Raw genomic sequence first — 22,191 nt, 5'->3', positions numbered from 1 at the left:
CTTCAAAATTCAGTTGTCTGGATTTTGTGATGCAGTTTCCCACCCAAACAACATGTACCAAAATGTATATATACGGGGGAAACGTGCCTAAAGAGATATACATACGTTAGTGGAAATAACATACAAAAATGCCTAATATTAGGGAATAGTGTTTCAAAAATGTGTGTATTAATCAAAACTGAATACAAAATTGTGTTTAATAGGAGAAATTTATGCTAAAGTGTTTTTTTTAATATCAAGTTACTGACTGCATAAATGTGGAAAACAAAATGTAAGATTGGAAGGAGAAACGTGAGCTGAAATAGATATTTTTCCATCCCCAACTCTTGCCATCTTTGAGGCCTCACACATTCTTCTGAACACCTCTAAAGGGATAGGAGGGGGGAAATATCACATCTACCCTTAAAGTTTGAATAGGACCATAAAATTTCACAATGCAACAGGGAAAAGTGACCTAGAGCCACAAAGGGTTGTGTCCAAGAAAGTTATACAGTGTAGACCCAAATAAGTTAATGGACCCAAATCAGTCATGTTCATTAATTTACATGAGTTTACTCTGAATAGGACCAAAATTGAATAGAAAACAACATCATCCTACACAAGTCAAACTCACAAGTCAGGGAGGTTTCTAGTTGACCTTCTGATTATCTTTCCACCTGCAAATGTGTGTTTCTCCTCACTTATTTTGAGAAAATGCATGGACTGCAAGAAGACCAAACCTATCCATTCTTAAGAAAATCAGCCCTGAGTGCTCACTGGAAGGACAGATCATGAAGTTGAGGCTCCAATACTTTGGCCACATCATGAGAAGAGAAGACTCCCTGGAAAAGACCCTGATGCTGGGAAAGATTGAGGGCACAAGAAGAAGGGGACGACAGAGGACAAGATGGTTGGACAGTGTTCTCGAAGCTACCAGCATGAGTTTGACCAAACTGTGGGAGGCAGTGGAAGACAGGAGTGCCTGGCGTGCTCTGATCCATGGGGTCACGAAGAGTCGGACATCACTAAACGACTAAACAACAACAACAAACAAAAACTATACCCCCCACACAGTTTAAAAGTCCATAAGACTGTTTAATTAGCCCAAGAAGAGAAGTGTTTTTGCCTGGTACCTAAAGATGTATAACGAAGGCACCAGACAAACCTCTTTGGGGAGAGCATTTCACAAATGGGGAGCCATCACAGAAAGTGCCCATTCTCATGTAGCTGCACACAAGCATGGGCCTCAGATGATGATCGCAGTATTCGGGTCAGTTCATCTGGTGAAAGGCGGTCCTTGAAGTATTGCGGTCCTGAGCTGTTTCAGGTTTTCTAGGTCAAAACCAGCACGGCCCAGAAACTAGAGCTGGCCCAGGATTAGCATTATATGCTCAAACCGTCTTGCCCAGGCGAGCAACCTGGCTGATGAATTCTGCACCAGCTGAAGTTTCTGAAACGTGTTCAGAGGCAGACCCACATATAACATGTAGCAGTAATCTAACCTAGAGGTTACCAGAGCACAGATGGCTGAAGTTAGGCTGTCCCTGTCCATGCAGGGGGACAGCTGGGCCACCAGCTGAAGGTGATAGAATGCACCACCGAGGCCACCTGAGGCTTAAGTGACAGCAATGGACCCAGAGGAACCCCAAGCTGCATATCCGTTCCTTCAGAGGGAGTGTAACCCCATCAAGAGCAGGCAGTATTCCATCCATCCAGTCTAAGGAACCACGCACTAACAGTGCTTCAGTCTTATCTCAATTGGGCTTCAGTTCATTGGCTCTCATCTACTCCATTATTGAGGAAGGCAACGGTCCAGCACATCCACTGTCACACTGCTGGGTTGCCTACATACACTGTATAAAAGGATGGGGAGGTCCTTTCTCTGTACTAAACCTTTTACTTGTCTCATATTTCCCTATGTGATTTTCCCTTCACATTGTTTTTTTAGTGATATAAATAGCCTAGCTTGAACAACAGTGCGAGTAGTAACCTTTATAATAATAAATGCCAATGGAAGTGTGGGAACTGCCATCTCTCCTAAAATTAAGAAAACTAACCTCTGTTGAGCCACAGGTCTATATGATGCATTTCCTTAGTGTGCACTGAAACTCTGACCCCAGTTTTGAAGTCCTTGCACACTACAGCATTTTAAATATTGAGTTCTCTTAACTAAATTAAATGCAGCTCTTGTGTTCCTTAATGCTTCAAAGCTCTTGGAAGTCAGTGGAGGCGCCCATCAGCGCAAATGTGTTGTGGGTAGGGCAGCCAATTTTAAACTGTGAAGTTTGTCAAAACACATCCCTTAGACAAAGAGATGAACTGATTTTACAACGGCAGAAGAGAAACACTTACAGTTAAATTGATTGGTCAGCTTTGCAAGGATGAAGTGGTGTGTCTACTCTTTGGTTTATTTCATTTGACAACAGCACTTTCAGAGCCCAGGTTTGCAAAGGCAGTTGTGCATGCTTAAGAGTTATGGTTATAAAAGCCCACTGGAATTAACTGTATCCGTAGGTAGTAATTTCCAAGGCTTAAACCTTGGTATGCTACCAAACAGAAGTACCGTATTTTTCACCCTATAGGACGCACTTTTCCCCCTCCAAAAATGAAGGGGAAATGTGTGTGCGTCCTATGGGGTGAATGCAGGCTTTCGCTGAAGCCTGGCGAGCGAGAGGGGTCGGTGCGCACCGCCGGGCTCGCAAGGCTTGCGGGCAAGCAGCCTGTTCTGGGGGGCCCGCGGCTGGGGGGGGTGGAATAATTTTTATTTATTTCCCCCCCAAAAAACTAGGTGCGCTCTATGGGCCAGTGCGCCCTATAGGGTGAAAAATAAGGTAGTTTCTTCATCTAAGTTTTAGGGGGGGAAAGGACAAAAACATGCTAATGACAAAACATATTCCTGAAAGGTTACACAGAAAAGGTTAATGGATTCTCATGGGGGAGACTTTTCAAGTCTATTTAAAAAAACAAAACTGTGTTCAGTTCACAGAATACTTACAAAGAAAAAACAAAAGGTTATTCTAAAAACCATAGTTAACTCACTACTGCTTCTGTTCCCTAGCAGAACGTAAGATATATAGCTGTGTTTCACACTGGGACAGTACAGCAATAATTTGGTTCAAACATAAATGATATTGCAAGTTGTATTGTAGCTTAGGCCACAACCCTTTATCTCTAGGTATGCATTAAGGCAAAGTAACAAGATTTCACATGGGCCAAAATTTCATAAAGCATTTTCAGCTACTTTTCTTTTCTTTGTTTTAACTATAGCCTGAAAGGCCTAGAAAACCTTTTGTTTCCTATTACATTTTGTTAGGGTATCATTAACATTGAATGACTGAAGCGGGGGCGGGGGGGATAGGCCATGTGCCAAATACAGGACTCAGGAGTAAACCTTTATTGTTTAGCCCCTTGTTTAATTAAATTAATTAATCTAAATTATTTTTAGGCTGCTTTTCTGGGCAAATGTCCCTGTAGCTTACAATACAATCCAGTTCAGTTCAGTGCAATGCAATGCAATTATGAAAAGAATAGTAATACAAAATTTTGAAATTTTGAACTACAACTCAATACTACCCCCTTTTTTTTCCAACAAAGCAAAATGACACCCAACCCTAATTCCACTAGACCATCACACAGCTAATAAGCATCATGCCTAGAAGGCCAAATGAGAAAGACAAGTTTCAGGGCCTTCCAAAAATTCTGCAACGTAAAAATTTGATACAGGTCTAATGGAAGGGAATTCCATAGCCATCAGGCTACCGCAGAGAAGGATTTGTTTCCTTGTGGTCACCCACCATACCAGCTGTAGGGGGAGAGTCTCCAAAGCAGATCAAAGTCTGCAGCAGATCGCATGATGAGGTGGTGGTACTCAACTGTCCATGGTTGGTTGTGGTGCTACTTGTTGCAGAAAACAGAGGGAAAGGGCCCAAGGCAGTTGTGAGGTTCAAATGCACCTGACTGGCTCCACTGGCGCATACGCACAGCACCGACTGCACTGATGCCCTGCCCCTCCCGCTCTACCTCCTGGTAAGCAGTAGTAATGTGACCAACCAGAGGTCAGGTGAGCATTGCCATTCCACCACACTGCCTGCTACAGCTTAAGGTGTGGTCAGATAGTATGTCTGCAGGTGCTCAATAAATAGTTTGGACCCAAATGGTTCCAAGGTGTGTTAGGACATTGTTGGCCAGTGATGAAATATCATATTGGAAATTCTTTCTTCCTTTCCATTTCTATTAATCATTGTCTAACATTGAGAATGGTCAACACAAATAAAAAGGAAGAAAGGTCAAATCTCTCCAAACTGAGTGAATGGGCATTATAATGGCAAATAATTGTTCAGTACAAGTACATGTAAAGTGAAAACAAAAAAACCCCCATAATTTTGAATATATACTAATGGGGCATGAACTGACCGGGAAAGAGAGCTCGGGACCATAGTGGATAGCTTGCTGAAAACGATGACTCTGTGTGCAGAGGTTGTGAAAAAGGGGAGTCATGTTATGGATTATTAGGAAACTGCTGATATCACAGCACCATTATACAAATCTGTGGTGTAACCACACTTGGAATATTGTGTACAGTTCTGTTCACCACACCTCAAAATAATATTGTGGAGCTGAAAAGATGCAGAGAAACAGAGCCAAAATGATCAAGGGACAGTAGCAACTCCCCTATAAGGAAAGGTTACAACATTTGGGTACTTTTAGTTTATGAAAAAAGGTGAGTAAAGGGGAAATATGATAGAAGCATACAGAATTATGGATAATGACCCTTGGGATCCCTTCCAACTCTATGATTCTCTTATTCAACTAAGTTTTAGTCAGCATAGGCCCACTGAAATTAATGAACATGACTAACATTTTCAGTGGGTCTGCTCTTAGTAAAACTTAGCTGAATACAACCCCAGGAATTTCTATTCCACAACCATTGTTAAAGCAGCATAGCCATTGTACTGATCTCGCATCCATTTGAGCTTTGCATAGGAATGTTATACTGTACCTCTTGCATTTACTGACCAAATTATAGATATATCCATATGGGCAAAATGAGATAATGTTCTGGGTACCTGGTAAAGTGGGAACTAGTTCTTGAAATCTTAAAATAAAAATAAGCGTTAGTCTGCAATCCTAGCCCCACGTATCTGGGATTAAGCCCAGCTGAATTTAATAGGATTTACTTCTGAGTATACATGGTTAGAAATGTGTTGTTAAGTCTTTGAAGAGCCACAAGGCTTCTGGGAGACACAGGAAGCTGGTTTTTACCAAGTCAGACTACTGGTCTACCTATCTCAGTACTGTTACATTGACTGGCAGCGGAGAGACTCTCTCCAGGGTTTGAGGTAGGGGTTTTTCACAGCCCTACCTAGAGACACTAGGGATTGAACCAGGGATCGTCTGCATGAAACTCAAGATGTTCTACCTCTGAGCTACAACCCTTCTCCAAACTTCCGGTTGTTTAGATAACCCCTTTTATATTCTCAAAAAGGAAAGAAAGGGAAGTTCAGAAATGTTCATCTATTTTAAATTTTAAGGAACTTAAAAGCAGATGCTGCATAGATGTGAGCAATTCACTTTCTTAAATAAGGAATTGGAGAGGGAGAGAACGCACAAGTCAAGGAAAGAACCAGGCGTGAGTCACTCTGAGTGGTCACCATCACTTAATAAAAATAGCTTTTCTCAATTTTATAGTCTACACAATTGGTGTCTGTAGTAAAAAGAATCTGAATGTTTTTACCCTTTCTATTATTAGATTGTTGGGTGAGTTTGAGCTTCTTTCTCTAGTCATCTTATTCCACAAGACTTGGCTTCTGCTGACGTTACTGGGAGTTTCCTATTCTACTCACAGGGTAGCTGAACATGCCCAATAATGGGTTCCAACACACCAGCTGGAAAAAAAGTGGAGTAGATATTGACTCGTACACTGGAGTGAGATAAAAACTGCAGACACCAACAGAGGAAAAACTGCTTATACAAACTTGGATAAAAGTATTTGCTCACAGGATGCAAGAAGTTCATTTTAGCTGAGAAAAGGAAATCTGTATTATATTTTATATTCTACTTCTATACTCCACTTTTTATACTGCTTTATTGTTTAGTTGTACTTTATTTTTTATTATTTTATTTTCAGCCGGGGTTGGTTTTAACTAAAAACTGTTTCAAGGATGAAGTTCTTTTAAAAAAGTGTGGTAAATATTTTCAAACAAATCAGAGAACAAGATAAATAATCCTCCCAGTTGATGCTTCAGCAAGACATTCTGAAAAACAAACAAAGTGGTTCAAATTATCATTCTGCTGCCACCTAAAACTTAATAGGAATTACTGAGTCTTGCATGATAGCGAATCAGAATGTGAAATGGAATGGGGAGAAGACTTTTAAAATAATGTCAATAGATTGAAAATATCTTATTATAAATGTGCCTTAAAGATTTATTTGAAACGCTGATATTTAGTATAATGAAAATGTCTCCTAAAATGTTAATGTATTCAACATTTAAAGGCACATCATCTTGACTTTAAACCAGATAAAACAGGTATGCAATGTGCATTTTGTCAAATAATTGTATTGCTCCCAAAGTCAGTTTCTGTCTTGTTTCAGAAACATATTTGAAATGCATCTGCTAGGTTAATATGTATATAAAACATTTCCTTAAAAAGAATGGCTTCTTCCACCCATCTGTCAAAACAACAGTTCAGTATTTCCCCAGAAAATGATGGTGACATCATCAATAAGAAAAGCCATTTGAAGTTTGAACTGTATTTTATACTGTTTTATTTTGGTTGGTGGCATTGCATGCCTTTTATTATTTTGTATACCACTTTGAGATTTTTTTTTATGTTTAAGGAGTCTAGAAATATTTATAATAATAAAAGAAATATCAATAAAAATTGTACTTTTTGGGTTTGTCACAGATTTGAATTACGTCACTGATATTGATACAAAAGAAACTGGAATTTCAAAATACTGATTATTTTCCAATAATCAGAAATGAAAATTACTCATAATAAACGTCTGCAATGTTTTGCAAAAATGTGAACATAACCCTGGGAAAGAAAGCTAAAATATTGGCAAATTCTAATTTAATACCAAAAAACCCACATTTCAAAAGGAATTCCAGTTATCTGGGATATAGCATCACAGTCTAGAAGTTTCCACTGAGAAAACATGATTTGTAGAGGCAGAAGAAGCATAAGTAGACTCAAGATTCTTTATATTAACCTACTGAAGTGCTTTGCCACTTATTCTTATTAATTAGGACTAACCTACCTATGTAGTTCCATATCCCAAACAACATGGGATGGGATGCCATTGCACCATGCACCTCCCCACCCTAGCTTCACATCATTGGCTGTCAGAGACAGGAAGATGCACCACATGATAATGCCATGCCACACCATGTTAATATTACATTAAAAGGAAAAAGCTACAGAGTGCCTCTCTATGTCTCTTATAAATGTCTAGTTTGGCCCCTAGACCTCCATAGCCCTATTTAAGAAGCTGGAAAGATAACGAATCTGCACACAACTTCAAAAACTGGGATAAAGGCAACAAAAATTGTAGTAACACTCATAAATTAATAATAAATTAATAATAAAGGGGGAACCGCATAAGTTTTGGTGCCAATCACTGGGACCTGAATGTGTATCTGCTTTGCTACTAGTTACGGTAAGTTTTAACACAACTAAAATCCATTTCCCAGAATCAATTTTCAATACTCATATTACCTATTCAGACCATTATCTTAGCTATACTCAGAAATCATACAATGAAAGAAACTAGAATTAATAATTAGGATTGAAATTTTAGCTGAAGCTTTTCCCAAGAACTATTGCCTCTGGAGGTCATTCAAAGTCCTTTGTGATGTTTTGCCTCCATTTTCCCCACACAGACTTCCTCTTTCCCCAGTTCAGAAGCACTGATGGTTTCTGATGTTAAAGTATGCGTGTTTGTGTCATACACGCGTGCACCTTTCAAACTTTCCCCTTTTCCTTCAGAGTGCCAAGCTTTTGCGTAACAACTACAGATTTTACCTAAAGTAAATCATCAATGAAGTGAGTGTTTAATCTTCAGTTACTAGTATGTTCCTAAATGTTGCATTATTCCAAACATTGACTGAACCTATACTAACAAGCTGTTTGCTCTCCTGTGCAAATGATGAGTGATGAATTCATAAAAAAACCTCAGGGAAATATCTGACAAATACCGAAAGCAATATAAAGCAATTTAAATAAAATCTAGCCAAGGTATAGATCCTAAAACAATATTAATTTCTTATAACTGAAATTCTCTTGCACTAGCAATGTACGCAATGTAAAAGTTTTAAATAATTTCTGACTTGCAAGAGAAAGCAAAAAAAAAAGCCAAGCAACAGTTAAAAACCAAAGGCCACTTTCCAGACACAGGTTTAGAAAACTGATTTCATACCTAACTTTCAATGTTGTTACACCCTGTTAAAAAGAGAGTCCTAACCTGATTTAATGTGTACCCAAACAAGGAGGAAATTGGATTTTCCAACCATGACATGCCACTGGAACTCTCTGATACACAAAAGCAATAAAGACAGTTCCTGTCCATAATTCATAGATCCCTTTAATTTAAAAACAGTACTTATAGGGGGGAAACCACACAGTGAAATAAAGAGTTTAGCAGAGAACTCAAGTTTTAAAGTTTACCAAATAACATATGGAGATAAAAAAAAATTGGAGACATCCTAAAAGACACAGAAGGTGCAACATTGACACTTTCCCATCAGGGCAAACTAACCTCCTATTAAACCAGTGAAAAATCCCCCCAGCTGTTTAGGATCAATGTTTCAGCACCTCAGCTGCCTGATGCAGCCATCAGAGGTACAGAAAAAGAGTACTGGATGTACAGGAGAAAGCAAAAAAAAAAAAAAGCAGTAATTTGAAATAAAGGGCAAGGGAAGGGAGCTTTGCAACATGCCAAGTCTGTGTTTACTACGTTTCAGAAGCAGGGATTCAGTTCACAGCCAGAGAGTAATCTGAGCTCTGCACCATGGACAGTGACTGCTGCTGCAGCTACTGCAGCTGCCTCCCTGTACCCAGATCACTCAACCCCTGCAGGATTTAAACCGGATATCGCCCACTGCTGAAAGCCAGCCCACTCACACAGCCCGCTACACAAATACCCCTTTCCCCAGAGTCCCTTGCCCGTTCTCGACGATATGCTCCAGCCACATATGCCATTAAGAGGCAATGAGCTGCACCATCTGTCCCGGAGATTTACTCCTGCTTGCCCTTTGCACTAGGAAGAAGACGGAGTTTCGCTGACCGAAGTGCCAGCATCCCTCCTGTGCACATCCTCTGTCCCCTGCCTTATTGGAACTCACTTTAGGAAAATCCCAGGACACCCCTCCCCCCCAAAAGACCCCACTCAACCCTACAGAGTTCCATTTCAAATGCACATCAAATGCAGTATCAAATACAGTTCATCCATTACTCCAGAGAACCTTTCACAAACTATTTCCAGACACGTAGCCATGTTAGTCTGTTGCAGCAAAACCAGGGGAGTCCGGTGGCCATGCAAAGAGTACACTCCCTATTCCAACAGGATAAGCCCCAAAATGCAGGATAATCACTTAATTGAATTTTCATCAGCATATGTCAAGTGGTATCTGCTTCATGAGAGACAGCCCTAATGCTGGTATCTTTCTATACAAGCTGTCCCACACCCCAGATACATTCCTTACACAGTCGATATTCACTGAACAAGCCATGGCAATGCTCTACCTTCAGATGCACAAAAACACTCCAGGAAAATCCAAGTAATTTACCCACCAATTCCTGCCCAGACAAATCAAATCCTTATTCTGGATACCTGGGCCCACCCTAATTCAGCACTTTCGGCACAGATGGACTACTGCCCACTCCTGGTGCAGAATTACAAATTATCAGGCAAGACATCCAGCTTGCTGGTAGAGAATCTGATTTGGATGCAGAAACTCTCAGGTTCAATCCCCAGCAACTTTAGGTAGGGCTGGCGAGGTCCTGTCTGAAACCCTGCAGAGCTGCTGCCAGTCAGTGTGGACAGTATAAGGCAGATTCCTATCTGTCTCCCAACAAAATGGTACACAGCCTAACCCCCATACCCATCCTATGCGTTCCAGGTGACCAGTGTCCACCAAATGCAGAAACACCAGCAATGCTCTCCAGGCAGATCCCTACTTCGCAAAAGTGTAAACAAGCCAGTCTTAAGCCTTCGCCAAGGCTTGCAAACCTCTCGCCTCGTAAAAGCATACAGCCTTCCCTTGTCCAAGTCAGCTCACTCTTTACTCAGCAAAGGACCAAATCCTATCTCTGAAATATTAATTCCTGACTTGGGTGAAAGGCGACTCACCCCTTGCCAGCAAGCATCACAGTGGCACAGACCCTGTCAACTTTGGGCAGATCTCCAAGGATGGCGGCTCTTTCAATCCCTACATGTATTGGCCAGAACCTCAGTCTCAACTATTGGGGTGCGTGGACATGCCTCCCACTTGCCTTCGCGTGGCCTTCCCGCAGCGCCCCCTGTTGGGCGAGGGAGGTGGCAACGCTTTATTAAGCAAGGAGAAAGAGTTTGCCTCAATGGAAATTCCCGTTAGCTGTTGCAGCAGGGGTAAAAAAAACACAGCAGGACGCCAGCGGGGGAGGAGGCGAGCGAGGCTGCCGGGCGGAGGCGGAGGCTGATTAAATTCTTCCCGGGAAGGGATTAGGGAGCCAAGCAGAGGGGCGAGGCAGCGGCTCCGCACGCTCCTCTGTACCGGACCCGAGGCCACGGAAGGCGGCGTTCCGGACACGCTTGGCTCCACTAACCCGGGGTCCCTGACCGGGGTGGCTGCTCAGGAAGCAGCTCTCGCCAGATTCGTTAAACAGGGGCAAAAGTGAAGTACATACCGTTGCCTTAAGACTCTGTGTCGGTTAATCCGAAATAGCCGACCGGCGCCCTGATTCTGGGGTCACAATTACTACTAAACACAGATTAAAATCCCACGCGATTCACAAACAGGCCCTGCGGTGCATTACATATGCTCCCTTTAACCTTCCCGATTGTATACAAGGAGGGGGGATGTGTCGTGGTTTTTTTAAAAAAGTAACTCATCAATTCAATGAGATCTATGGAGTTTGCACTTCGTGGTTGTGTAACTGCGAGACCCGAGTGGGCTGGCAATCTGGCATCCGGAAGGCAAAGTAGAAAGAGCGCGCGCGGGTTGAAGAGGACGGCGACAGGGAGAGAGGGTGGTCTGGTGGCCCCTGCCATGGGAAATAAATCCCACCCCAGCCTTCGATTTGCGAAGCAGGTGTCTCAACACAGAGACCGGCCCCCACTCTGTTTATCCAGGGTGACTTCCATCCTCGGGGAAGTCTGCTCTTCAAGAAGGAGCGTGCGCATCTCCGCCTTGCCAGCAAGGAGCAAAGAAGCCCTTGCTCCCATCCCAAGGGAAGAGGTGGGTGGCATCCACTCCTTTCCCACGCTCCCTCCCCAAGGAAGAGATAGCGCCAAGTCCCTGCCCCACTTCTGCTCGTCCCCAGGTCGGAGGGATCCCCGCTCCCCCCGTCAACTCCCCATCCGCTCGCCCCGCGGTGCCTTTATTTGCAATCATCGGTTTCATCCTTCTCGACCCGCAGGCCGACTTTTGTTTGACCCCACCCATCAGATCCAACGCCAGTGCAAGGGGGGGGGGGGTCACTGGGTCCTAACTTTCCGCCATAACGCTTCGGCACCCCGGTCTTTCTTCCCTACGCAGGCAGATGCATCTCTCCACTATTAGTCTTCTTACTAACGCCGAAGCGAGCACCTGCTCCTTTCCGCCGTGGGAAATACGAGTCCCTAACTCGCGTTCCCGAGGAAGCTCCAGCCTCCCCTCTGCAACTCCTCTCCCGTCCCCCTTCGCCCCCCAACACCTTCCGGGATCAAGGGGGTCGCTTTCCCCCAAGCCCCCTCCCCGCCCCACCGCTGCCGCCCCAGCTTCGCAACCCCGTTCCAAGCAGGCCCAGCTTCGCCTCCGGGGCAGCGCGGGGAGCCCGGGCTTCTTCGCCCGCGGCCCCGGCGGCGGCGGCGGCATCCTCTCGCCAGCCCCGCCACCGCCCTTCGGCGGGAACAAAGAGCCCCCAGCCCCGCTGCTGCGGCTCTCCTCTGTCTGTCTGTCTGTCTTCCTTCCTTCCCCTCGCTCGGCTCTTTACCTGCTGCAGGGCCGCCAGCACCATCAACAGCAGCGGCGGCAGGATCCGCGGCGGCGCTCCCGCTATCCGGCACATGGAGGCGAAGCGGTGGCGGGGGGAGGCGTGCACGGCGGGGCGAAAAGTCCGCGGATGGGGGCCCGGCGGCGGCGCGGGCCAAGGCGGGAAGGGCGGCGGAGGATCCGCGGCGCTCGCCTGGGAGGAAGGGGCGGCGGAGCTCCCGGTCCGGCTGCCGCGTCCGGGGTGTCGGCGATGGGCGACTCGCACAAAAGGCAGCGGGCGAAGGAGTCTCTTCGTGAGGGGCGCTGCCGAGAGGGGGGGGGCTGGCGGCGTTAGCGGTTCCTGCGGGCTTTCCCCGGGCACATAGCCCGTCTTCTTCGCTCCTGCGGCGGCGGCGGTTGCCTGCTTGTCCTTCTCGCCGGCCGGCTTGAGGCAGCCTCCCTCCCTCCTTCTGCTGCTGCTCAGCGCGTCGCCAAGTGCGCCCTGGCAGCGCCGCTCCGACGCCGGCTCTGCTGCTGCTGCTGCATGCTCGCCGCGAGTCCTTCGCCTCCTTCACTTTCTTGCCTCGCTTCGTCTCCCCGCCGGCCAGCAGCCAGTAGCGGCGGCAGCAGCAGCAGCAGCAGCAACAACAACCCCCTCCGCTTGCACACACGAGGATAACAATACCACAGCAGCCTCTGCCTCGCTCGCGCGGCGTTCCTGTGTGCGCCTGGATGTGTGTGTGTGCGCGCGCGCTCGCGTATGTGTGTGTGTATGTGTATGCCTTCACTTGCGCTTGGCTGCTGCTGCTGCTGGCAGCTTCACCTCCTCCTCCTCCTCTCCTCCTCTTCTTCCCCCCTCCTCCCCGGCTCTCCCTGCCGGCCGCACGGCCAATGGGAAGCAACCGGCTCCAGCTCAGCTCAGCCCTTTGCCCGGGCCAGGCAACCGCCCACAGCTACCCCCGAGCGAAAGGTTGAGCTGCCGCTGCTGCTTCAGCCAGAGAGAGGTGCGCAGAGGAAGCCGAGGGTTTGTTGTGGGCACTTTACCCCTCCGCCAGGACCACGGGCCGGGCGTGTCTGGTCTGCACACACACAGAATGGGGATTTTAGGCGAGATGGTAGGGAGACCGAGAGAGAGAGAGACTCGAGGTAACGTTCCGACACGACCGTGAGAAAGCCTCGCGCTTTTATTATGAGCCGGGTGAGAGGACTCTCTCCGGCGAACGTGAGAAATGCCTGTGCAAAACAAAAAGCCGAGGCAAGCCAAGGCGGGCGACGCCAGGGAACGCTGCTCTTGCCCCCATTGTCTGGAGGCGTTTTGCGACGAAGCCACCTGCTGGGAAAAGCGGCTTAGCTGAGGAGGCGGCTGCGTCGCCTTTTGTTTTTGCTCCTCTCCCGCCATCGCCCAGGAGCCTGGAATGGGACCAGCGCGCCAATTAGGAAGTTTTCGGTCCCTGCGCTTCGTGGGTTGGCGGACCTTTTTTCAACCCGCGGGCGCCCCTCCTCGAGATTCTGCTACCTGCTTCGTTACTCGCCAAATGTGCAATTAAATATTGCACATACTGTATATGTAATTGCTTTTTTAAAATAAAAACTTCGCCTGCTGCTGCTGCTGCTGGGCAGCGCTCCAGCCTGCGTACCCAAAAAATGTCAGGCTGCATAACGGAAATTAGGAAGGTTGCTGAGTGCACAGGAAACCTCGAGGATTAGTGCTGGGTCATTTGCGGAGCTGGCAAGGATTTTTCCCTCACCCTACAGGTCACTGAGCAAACTTGCTTTGTGTCCACGCATCAAAGCCTCCTGCCGGAGAGAAAGAGCAAAAAAAACAAAAACAAAAAACGGGGGTGGGGAGACGAGAGGTTGCAAGCGCTGGGCCCCAGACAGTGTCCTAGAAGCGACTAGGCTCCGGATAGCTGTTGAGAATCGAGCAGTTCGTTTAGGATTGTGCTTGCACGGAGGGCTGAAAAACATTGAATCTGGAAACTCTGCAAACGGCTGTGCAGGTCTTTTCAGGCCAGTGCTGGCTTTGCAATGACACACTGTAGTAAGTAATAAGGGAAAACAGATAGCCTCGTCTCCATTATTAGCGCCATCATGTAGATATAAGACTTCATAATCGAACACATTGCAAGCCTCTCTTACCTCTTGGTTGTGGTGAATAAAAACCGAAATGGGCTGGCTGCACAATATTACTTACTTTGCAGCTAAACTGCTCCAGAGCAAATCTATGGCCATTGGTGATGGCAGGACAGAACTTGGGGCAGGTGTCCAGGCCTCGTTTGCAGAATGAGCAGGGATTCCTAAAAAGCTTGCTACCTTGTGAAGAAAGTGAAGTGACTGATATTACCATCTAAAGGTGGGAAATCAAGAATGTGGCATAAGATAGAGCAGAGTCTAAAATTATATAACTACAACCAGAATGGTGGTACTTCGCAACATTTTTTTAATTATATTGCTACACCCAGGCATCAATATAATAATTTACTCCACAGTTTACTCTGAATATGAGTTGTGTAGATGGCTACGATGCTAACTTACTGTATTGTATTAAAACTATATAAAAGTTTTGGGTTTTTTTTTACTAAAATTTGGCATTTATCTATGGCCCTTAAGGTAGTATAGTAGTGGACAGATGGTTAGGCATGTTAAACTGGGCCTCAAAAACCCTATGAATATTGAGCAATTTGCTGTCTCACAACCTAATCAACCTCAAAATGCACTTCCTTGAGCCCCTTGGAGGAAAGGCGGGATACAAATGTGATAAATACTTTAAAGAATAAATCAATCCCAGTGTGGACTTCAGTGCTGAAGAAGTTGCACTCCCTGAGGGGTTGTTACTGTCCCAGATCTTTTGCACTCAAGCTCAAATATCCAGCCCATTCTCTCACTTTTATAAACCAATTATCCCCCAACCCTGTTTTTGCCTGCAGGGTGCTTGTTGTTCTGCAAAGCACAGTGGTAGTGATATCACGGCTACTCACCATCCTAATTTGCCCAAAGGTGCTTCTATATAACCAATTTCTTGCACAGTGCAATGTTCATTAAGCTTGCAATCCTACACTCTCATTTACTTGCTAATAAGCCTCATTGAATTATCGTTTGAATTATGGTGCTGGAGGAGACTCTTGAGAGTCCCATGGACTACAAGAAGATCAAACCTATCTATTCTTAAGGAAATCAGTCCTGAGTGCACACTGGAAGGACAGATGCTGAAGCTGAGGCTCCAATACTTTGGCCACATCATGAGAAGAGAAGACTCCCTGGAAAAGACCCTGATGTTGGGAAAGATTGAGGGTACTAGGAGAAGGGGACGACAGAGGACGAGATGGTTGGACAGTGTTCTAGAAGCTACCAGCATGAGTTTGACCAAACTGCGGGAGGCAGTGGAAGACAGGAGTGTCTGGCGTGCTCTGGTCCATGGGGTCACGAAGAGTCGGACACGACTAAACAACAACAAGCCTCATTGAACGCAATGGGTTATATGGCATAGGATGGAGCTGTAAATTGTTAACATGTTTCAATAGTCCAAAAATAGTTAAAATTATTTAAAAGATGTGTTTAAAGTATTTAAAAGATGCATTCCCCTTGTAATTGTAAGATTTATGGAATAGTCTCCCAGGAAGGCCCTCCTGCTGCCAACTTTGTCATCTTTTTGGTGCCAGGCCAAAGTGCTTTTATATTTTCACAGGCATTTGAGCTGCACGAGTGGTGTGATACTGTACTGTTAAACCTATTTTAAATACATTTTATCATTGCCTTTTTTCCCTTGGTTGTAAATGGCTTATACTTTTCATTTATTGGAAGTTATGTATAAAATTAATTAAACCTACCACAGGTTAATTAGCCCACAGTTACATAAATTTGTATGGCCAATGCCTAAAACAATAAAACTAGTGTGGCTTAACAGTTAGTGTTGGTCTAGGTCCTGGGAGATCAGGGCTTGAATCTCCGTTCAACCAGTCAGTGTTTCTCATCCTAGCCTATCTCACAGGGTTGTGGGTGAGGATAAAATGAGGGGAGAACCCTGTACACCACGTTGGCCTCCCTGAAAGAAAAAGTGGTATATAAAATGTAATAAATGTATTAAAGTAAATATAATAAAATTGGACTGAAAGGGTTAGAAAACTGTCCTGCTACCATCCAACAAATAAGCGGGTGTTAGGTTAACCTTTTTTAGGTAATCTTGAACCCAAGAGTTTCTACATGCAAGCTTGTGCCCTACCACCGAGTTAATAGTAATAATATTTACTGTAGAATTTGCTAGTGCAAGAGGTCAGAAAGGAAAATGGAAATGATGTCAGGAGAAAAAAAATGGGTTGAGGGAATTAAATTTTTTAAATGAAACTTAAGCTCCAAGGGTATCTTGGCAGTGCTAGTTTTGGGAGACGAGAAAAGCTCAGCACTACAGGTAAAGTCAATAATCATTTCTGCAAGGGGGAGGGGGGGAACCCAACCTCTTTGCTTGCAGAAAGCAGCTCTCCTTGGATTCCCTCCAAATCCCAAAGACTCGCTGATGCCTTGATCGTGCATCATCATCGACTGGGATTTGGACAGCCTTATTGCCTTGTTCTTCTAGATATGGATTGGACCGGGTGTGACTCATGACCCAGCTAGTGAAGCCTTTAGTCACCTTGAGTAACCATTTCCTTTTAGGAAGACCACTTGAGTTCAGATGTTAGAAAAAGCGAGTCGATCAAAAGGAAATGTATCATCATCTCTGTTATCTAAATAAGGCTTAAGTAGGGCTTAATTAAGTGTCTGAAATTGCCTTTTGTGCTGGTGTGAATTTCACCGTACATTAATTTTAACTAGGAAGAGTGCAGGCTAATAAATCTGATCACTAAAAATTCATACCGTCCAGGGTCCAATAGCCAAAAACAGCCATAGGGGTGCTAACTTAGAGATACCGATCACCAACTTCCTAACACCAGCATCTGTCAGCGAGGGAGCCTGAAGCTACTATACATTTAGTAGCTCAAACCAACAGCAGAAGCTCTCTCCTGATATGTCCAGGAAGCCATCGTCCCATTCAGCAAACACAACTAAATCTGAAAGCTAGTATCTTGCCCAAGGTCACCTAGGGGAGCCTGAGTCAAATACTGCATGCTAGATAGTTGGCTAGCCCCCAAATCTGACGCTTAAGTGAGCAGATTATAGCTGGCCCTTAAATATCATAAGGGGGCATTAATAAAATAGGAAGGTCTAAGGGTAATGATAATCAACAGAAATTAGATGTGGCATTATAGCAGAAGGCTAGCAAAGTTCTGATTTTCAGCAGTTCTGACTACTAAATAAGATAATAACATAATTTCTTTACATATCATAGATTCTGGAGAACCTATGGCTGAGCTAGATTTGAATATGACCAATGCTGAAGGCGAACAGTTTATCTGTTAGATGACACTGGCTAATGCTTTATGTACACAGCTGTTTATCTGTTCCAAAGAACAGATGCCTCTTATTTCACAACAGCTCAACTCTCCACTGCATTCTGTAAATCAAATTCCACACTTCTTCATAGGTGTTTTGAGCCACAGGCATGCAGCACAAGGCTATGCATGCTTACTCAGAAGTTGTCTAGAGGAAAGCATTCTGTATGGCAGGATGGCTTACCCATGGTTCTCCAGATGTTGTTGGACTCCCAACTCTCATCAGCTTCAGCCAGCTTGGCCCGTGATCAGAGATAACGGGAAATGTAGTCCTTCTGGAAGGTTACCCATCCTGCTGGCACTAAAAGCAAGATTTAGTACAAAGCCCTGGTAAGCGTTGGCCAAAATTAAGATGCGCTGGCAGCACTAGTAGTGATTTATGTAAAATTCAGAATGTCATCTCATTGGTTTTAAATTGATCTGACTGGGTTTCCAGCCAAGTGCCCATATTTATTATTTTATTCCTACCACACCCTTAACTGCAGAGAATGAAAACATTTGATGTTTGCATATATTTACATGAATTAACATATGCAGTTGAGCAATGATCATTCCACTTTGAAAAGTGGCCTGTGTGGTGCCCTTTACCACTAAATACTCCCATACCAGTTATAGCAGAGTGACATTTGAAATGGTAGCTAGGAAAACTGTTTTCTGGATGCCGAGATGAGATGATTAAAAACTGCTGACACGAAGATAAACAATTAACATTTTCAGATACATTTCTTTTGGTCTTGACATTTGCAAAAGCAAAATATTTTCTGGTGTTTTCCCTGTAACAAAATGTGGTGAAGTGTACTGAAAAAAATCAATTTTCAAATAAAAAAACACTTTCTGCTCCTGAACTGCTTCAACATGTTTATGTTTTTATATTTGGTAAAGTGCTTTAAGATTTTCTGCTTTTATGAAATGTGGTTAATAATTTTCCACATTTCATAATAATTTCATGAAATGTGGTTAATAAATAAAATATTTTCAGTGCTCTTCTGACTTGGATTTTTTTGGGGGGGGGTTAAAAAAAGCATTATATTTATATGGATCAGGAATATTTTTTGACCAATATTTTTATTGTTTCTAAATAATTTGAAACAATAGTTTGAAAACAATTATAGAAAGGTGTACAACTGGTACAGTGTTTGTTACCCGTTCCAAGGAAAACCAGTCAATAGTTCTGTAATAACCCTGTTCTGTTCTTCATTTTTAAAATCTGTAAGCATTTTTCAGAATGTAAAGCACAAAATATAAGGGTGTCCATTTGGATATTAAATAATTTATACCACAGTTATTTTTCACAGAGCAAGTCCTGGACTCTCATATTCCTGGATCCAATCTATCATTAAAAGCCAGAAAATGAAATAGGCTTTATAGCTTACCTGGAAGATGACCAGACCTTCGCTTTGGCTGTCAGTCTACATGGTGCAGTTTCAACTGCTATGAGTAACCAAATTATTAACAGGAATAGCAACTGTGTGAAATAAAAAAATGCTTTCACAGCAGCTTTCAGCCGACACGCAGGGTCATATTCTGCTTTCAGCTATACATTTGTAACTAAGAGAAGCATCTGGCTTGTGGCATTAGCCTGTTGCCATGATGCTTGTAGTACGTGCTTCACTAAGTGACCCACTGCTGCGCTGCTCTGAATGCCTTCAGTTGACAATTTGAGTAGAATTATTCAGAAATAAATGAATAGGATTGTTCTCACAAAAACAAGGTGATAAGCAAATCACTCAGATGGTTTAAATCATAGCGTAGAATTGCAGAGTTGGAAGGGATCCCAAAAGTCATCTACTCCCAACTCCCTGCAATGCAGGTATCTCATCTAAAGCATCGTTGACAGATGGCCCTCCAACCTCTGCTTAAAAACCTTCAAGGAAGAAGAGTCCACAACCTCCTGAGGGAGACCATTCCACTGTCAAACAGCTCTTACTTTCAGAAAGCCCCCCCCCCCGGTGTTTAGTTGGAATCTCCTTTCTTGTAACATGAATCCATTCGTTCCAGTCCTACCCTCTGGAGCAGGAGAAAACAAGCTTGCTCCATCTTCCATATGACAGCCCTTGAGATATTTGAAGATGGCTATCATAGATGGCTAAACATACCCAGCTCCTTTAACCGGTCCTCATAATCCTTGGTTTTATTTATTAAAAAAACAAGTAAAGGTAGCATATAGTGAAATTCAACTCATCCGGTAAAATGACAACCTACCCAGAGAGGAATTCTCATCTTGTATTGGAAAGTGTATTGTCTAGCTATCTTTGAACATAGTCTTTTTCTAAGATGCAAACGTATATTCAGCATTGCTTGGTGTTCCATTAAAAAGACTCTACACCTGGCAGAAATAAAAAAAAAAATAAAATATGAGCTGTTCCAAAAGGTCACACACTGTGATGATTTTGACAAATGTAATGTGCATGGTTTTTGATAAAGATTTGCCCTGAAAATATTCTTTTATGCTTTCCTCTATAACCCAATAATGCTGGCTTTATGACAAGATGCACTATACCACTTTTGATGAACTTCTAGAATGAACTTTATTGCAGTTTTTTTTAAAAAAAAAACCAACCACAGTTGCCTAGTAGCATAGGAAAATTAGTCACCAATTCTGTCTTCATATGGGCAGTTCTAAAAACTGAACCCTGACCTTTGAATCCAAGAATCTTGTCCTTAGGCCCACAAGCCATACTTGCTTAAAAGCTTGGAGTCATATCCTCTAGAGCTACAAACAGAAGTCTGTGAATTCCAGTGCCTTTGATAAACAATGACTGTATCTTGTTCAGATTCCAGGAAGCAATCTTATCTAAAGTGTTATGACATCCTTTATTTCAATTTATGAGATACTCACAATTGGAAGGGGGGGTACTGAAAATTTCTTTTCTGGTGCCTATATACATTAGATAGGAGAATGTGAACTATAGAGTTCTTTGTTTGGTATAAGAGTTTTTAAAAACAACAACAACATAATTGAACAGGGTACTAGACTAGACTGATGAATGACAGTGGCACTTGCCACAGATTGCCTCTACCCACACCAACCTACCAATGCTCAAAATTTTGGTTTAAAAAACCAAGCAAAGTGCAGTTAATGACTGCTCCCCACTGAGGATGCTGATGTTTTGTCAAAAGGCCATAGGTATCCCTTATAGACCAATGGCCGTAATACTTGAGGTGTCTTGAACTCTGTAAGCACAACACACAAACACTGTGATTATAATACATTGCATGTATCCCCCCAAAAAATTAAACAATGCTTAATTCCAGTGAAGAAATTCATTTCCGGAGACTTGGAACCTTTCATTGTTTTGGTCAGCGAAAAGAAGTTTCTTCCCTTTATCAGCAGAATTGGCGCTACTATAGGTGCCACATAATACCCATTCCACATGTGTTTCCTGTGGCAGCACCCACACTTTGGAACTCCCTGCCTATTGAGCTCAAGCAGCACCTTCACAGAGTTCTTTTCGGTGCCTACTAAAATATTCTTGTTTAGACAAGCCCCCCCAAGATGTTTAGAAAGTTGAGGTAGTGTTAATCTATTTTAGTATTTTGACTTTTGTACTTGGTTGTGAATATATGTACAACCATGTACAAAAGTCAACCATATATATATTCAAGTGCTGTACAGTGGTACCTCGGATTAAGTACTTAATTCGTTCCGGAGATCCGTTCTTAACCTGAAACTTCTTAACCTGAAGCACCACTTTAGCTAATGGGGCCTCCTGCTGCCACTGCACCACCGCTGCACGATTTCTGTTCTCATCCTGAAGCAAAGTTCTTAACCTGAGGTATTATTTCTGGGTTAGCGGAGTCTGTAACCTGAAGCATATGTAACCCGAGGTACCACTGTACAGTGGTGCCTCGCAAGACGAAATTAATTCGTTCCACAAGTTTGTCGTCTTGCGATTTTTTTCGTCTTGCGAAGCACGGTGTCGGAAAAGTTTTGGAAAAGCTTCAAAAATCACCAAAGTCTTCAAAAACCTCAAAAAAGGCTACCACACCGCATGCTATGAGTTGCTCCTCAAAGTCAAGTCGCAACTGTATTAACGGTGTTAAGAAAAAGGAAACAAACTTGCAAGACGTTTCCATCTTGCGAAGCAAGCCCATAGGGAAAATCGTCTTGCGAAGCAGCTCAAAAAACAAAAAACCCTTTCGTCTTGCGAGTTTTCCATCTTGCGAGGCATTCGTCTTGCAAGGTACCACTGTATATATTTTTAAATAAATAAATAAAATATATGTGCTGATTTTATCCTATTTTCTACACTCAGTTCAAAGGCTGATCTTGACCTAATAGGCCTTTAATTTCTCTGTCCATATTGTACGGTTATGAGCATGAAAGGGCTTATTGCTATGGCTATCAGGTGATCTTAGCTAAAGAACAAGAGTGTGATCTAACGGCTCTAGTATTTTATATGTGGTTGCCAGAGGATCATGAGACAGCTAGAGGAAGTTGAGTTGTGAGTTTTTAGCTGAAGATGGCTAAAATTCTGGTGCTTTTGCTCTTTGGGAATTTAAATCAAGTTTACTGGTTGTGCAGTGTTTGTTTTCAATATGCAGTTTTACTTGGAAATTGGTCCCATTGTGATCAATGGAACTTACTTCCTACTTTATTTATTTAGGATTAGAGCCCCAGAGAGGTATTA

General features: G+C 43.5%; 1 protein-coding gene across 1 annotated transcript in view; it reads right to left on the bottom strand.

Annotated features, from left to right (window-relative positions):
- CDH2 (cadherin 2) overlaps positions 1–12,936 on the bottom strand; it is a 119,280-nt gene extending 106,344 nt beyond the window's left edge. Inside the window, exon 1 of the mRNA XM_028737108.2 lies at positions 12,157–12,936. Within this exon, the coding sequence (XP_028592941.2) occupies positions 12,157–12,231 (75 nt within the window). The 5' untranslated portion in view covers positions 12,232–12,936. The remainder of the gene's footprint in view (positions 1–12,156) is intronic.
- Positions 12,937–22,191: the final 9,255 nt, after the last annotated feature.

The sequence above is a fragment of the Podarcis muralis genome, chromosome 8, assembly GCF_964188315.1.
Source record: "Podarcis muralis chromosome 8, rPodMur119.hap1.1, whole genome shotgun sequence".
In the NCBI taxonomy this organism is placed as follows: Eukaryota; Metazoa; Chordata; class Lepidosauria; order Squamata; family Lacertidae; genus Podarcis; species Podarcis muralis.
This window is presented reverse-complemented; position numbering and strand designations above follow the sequence as displayed.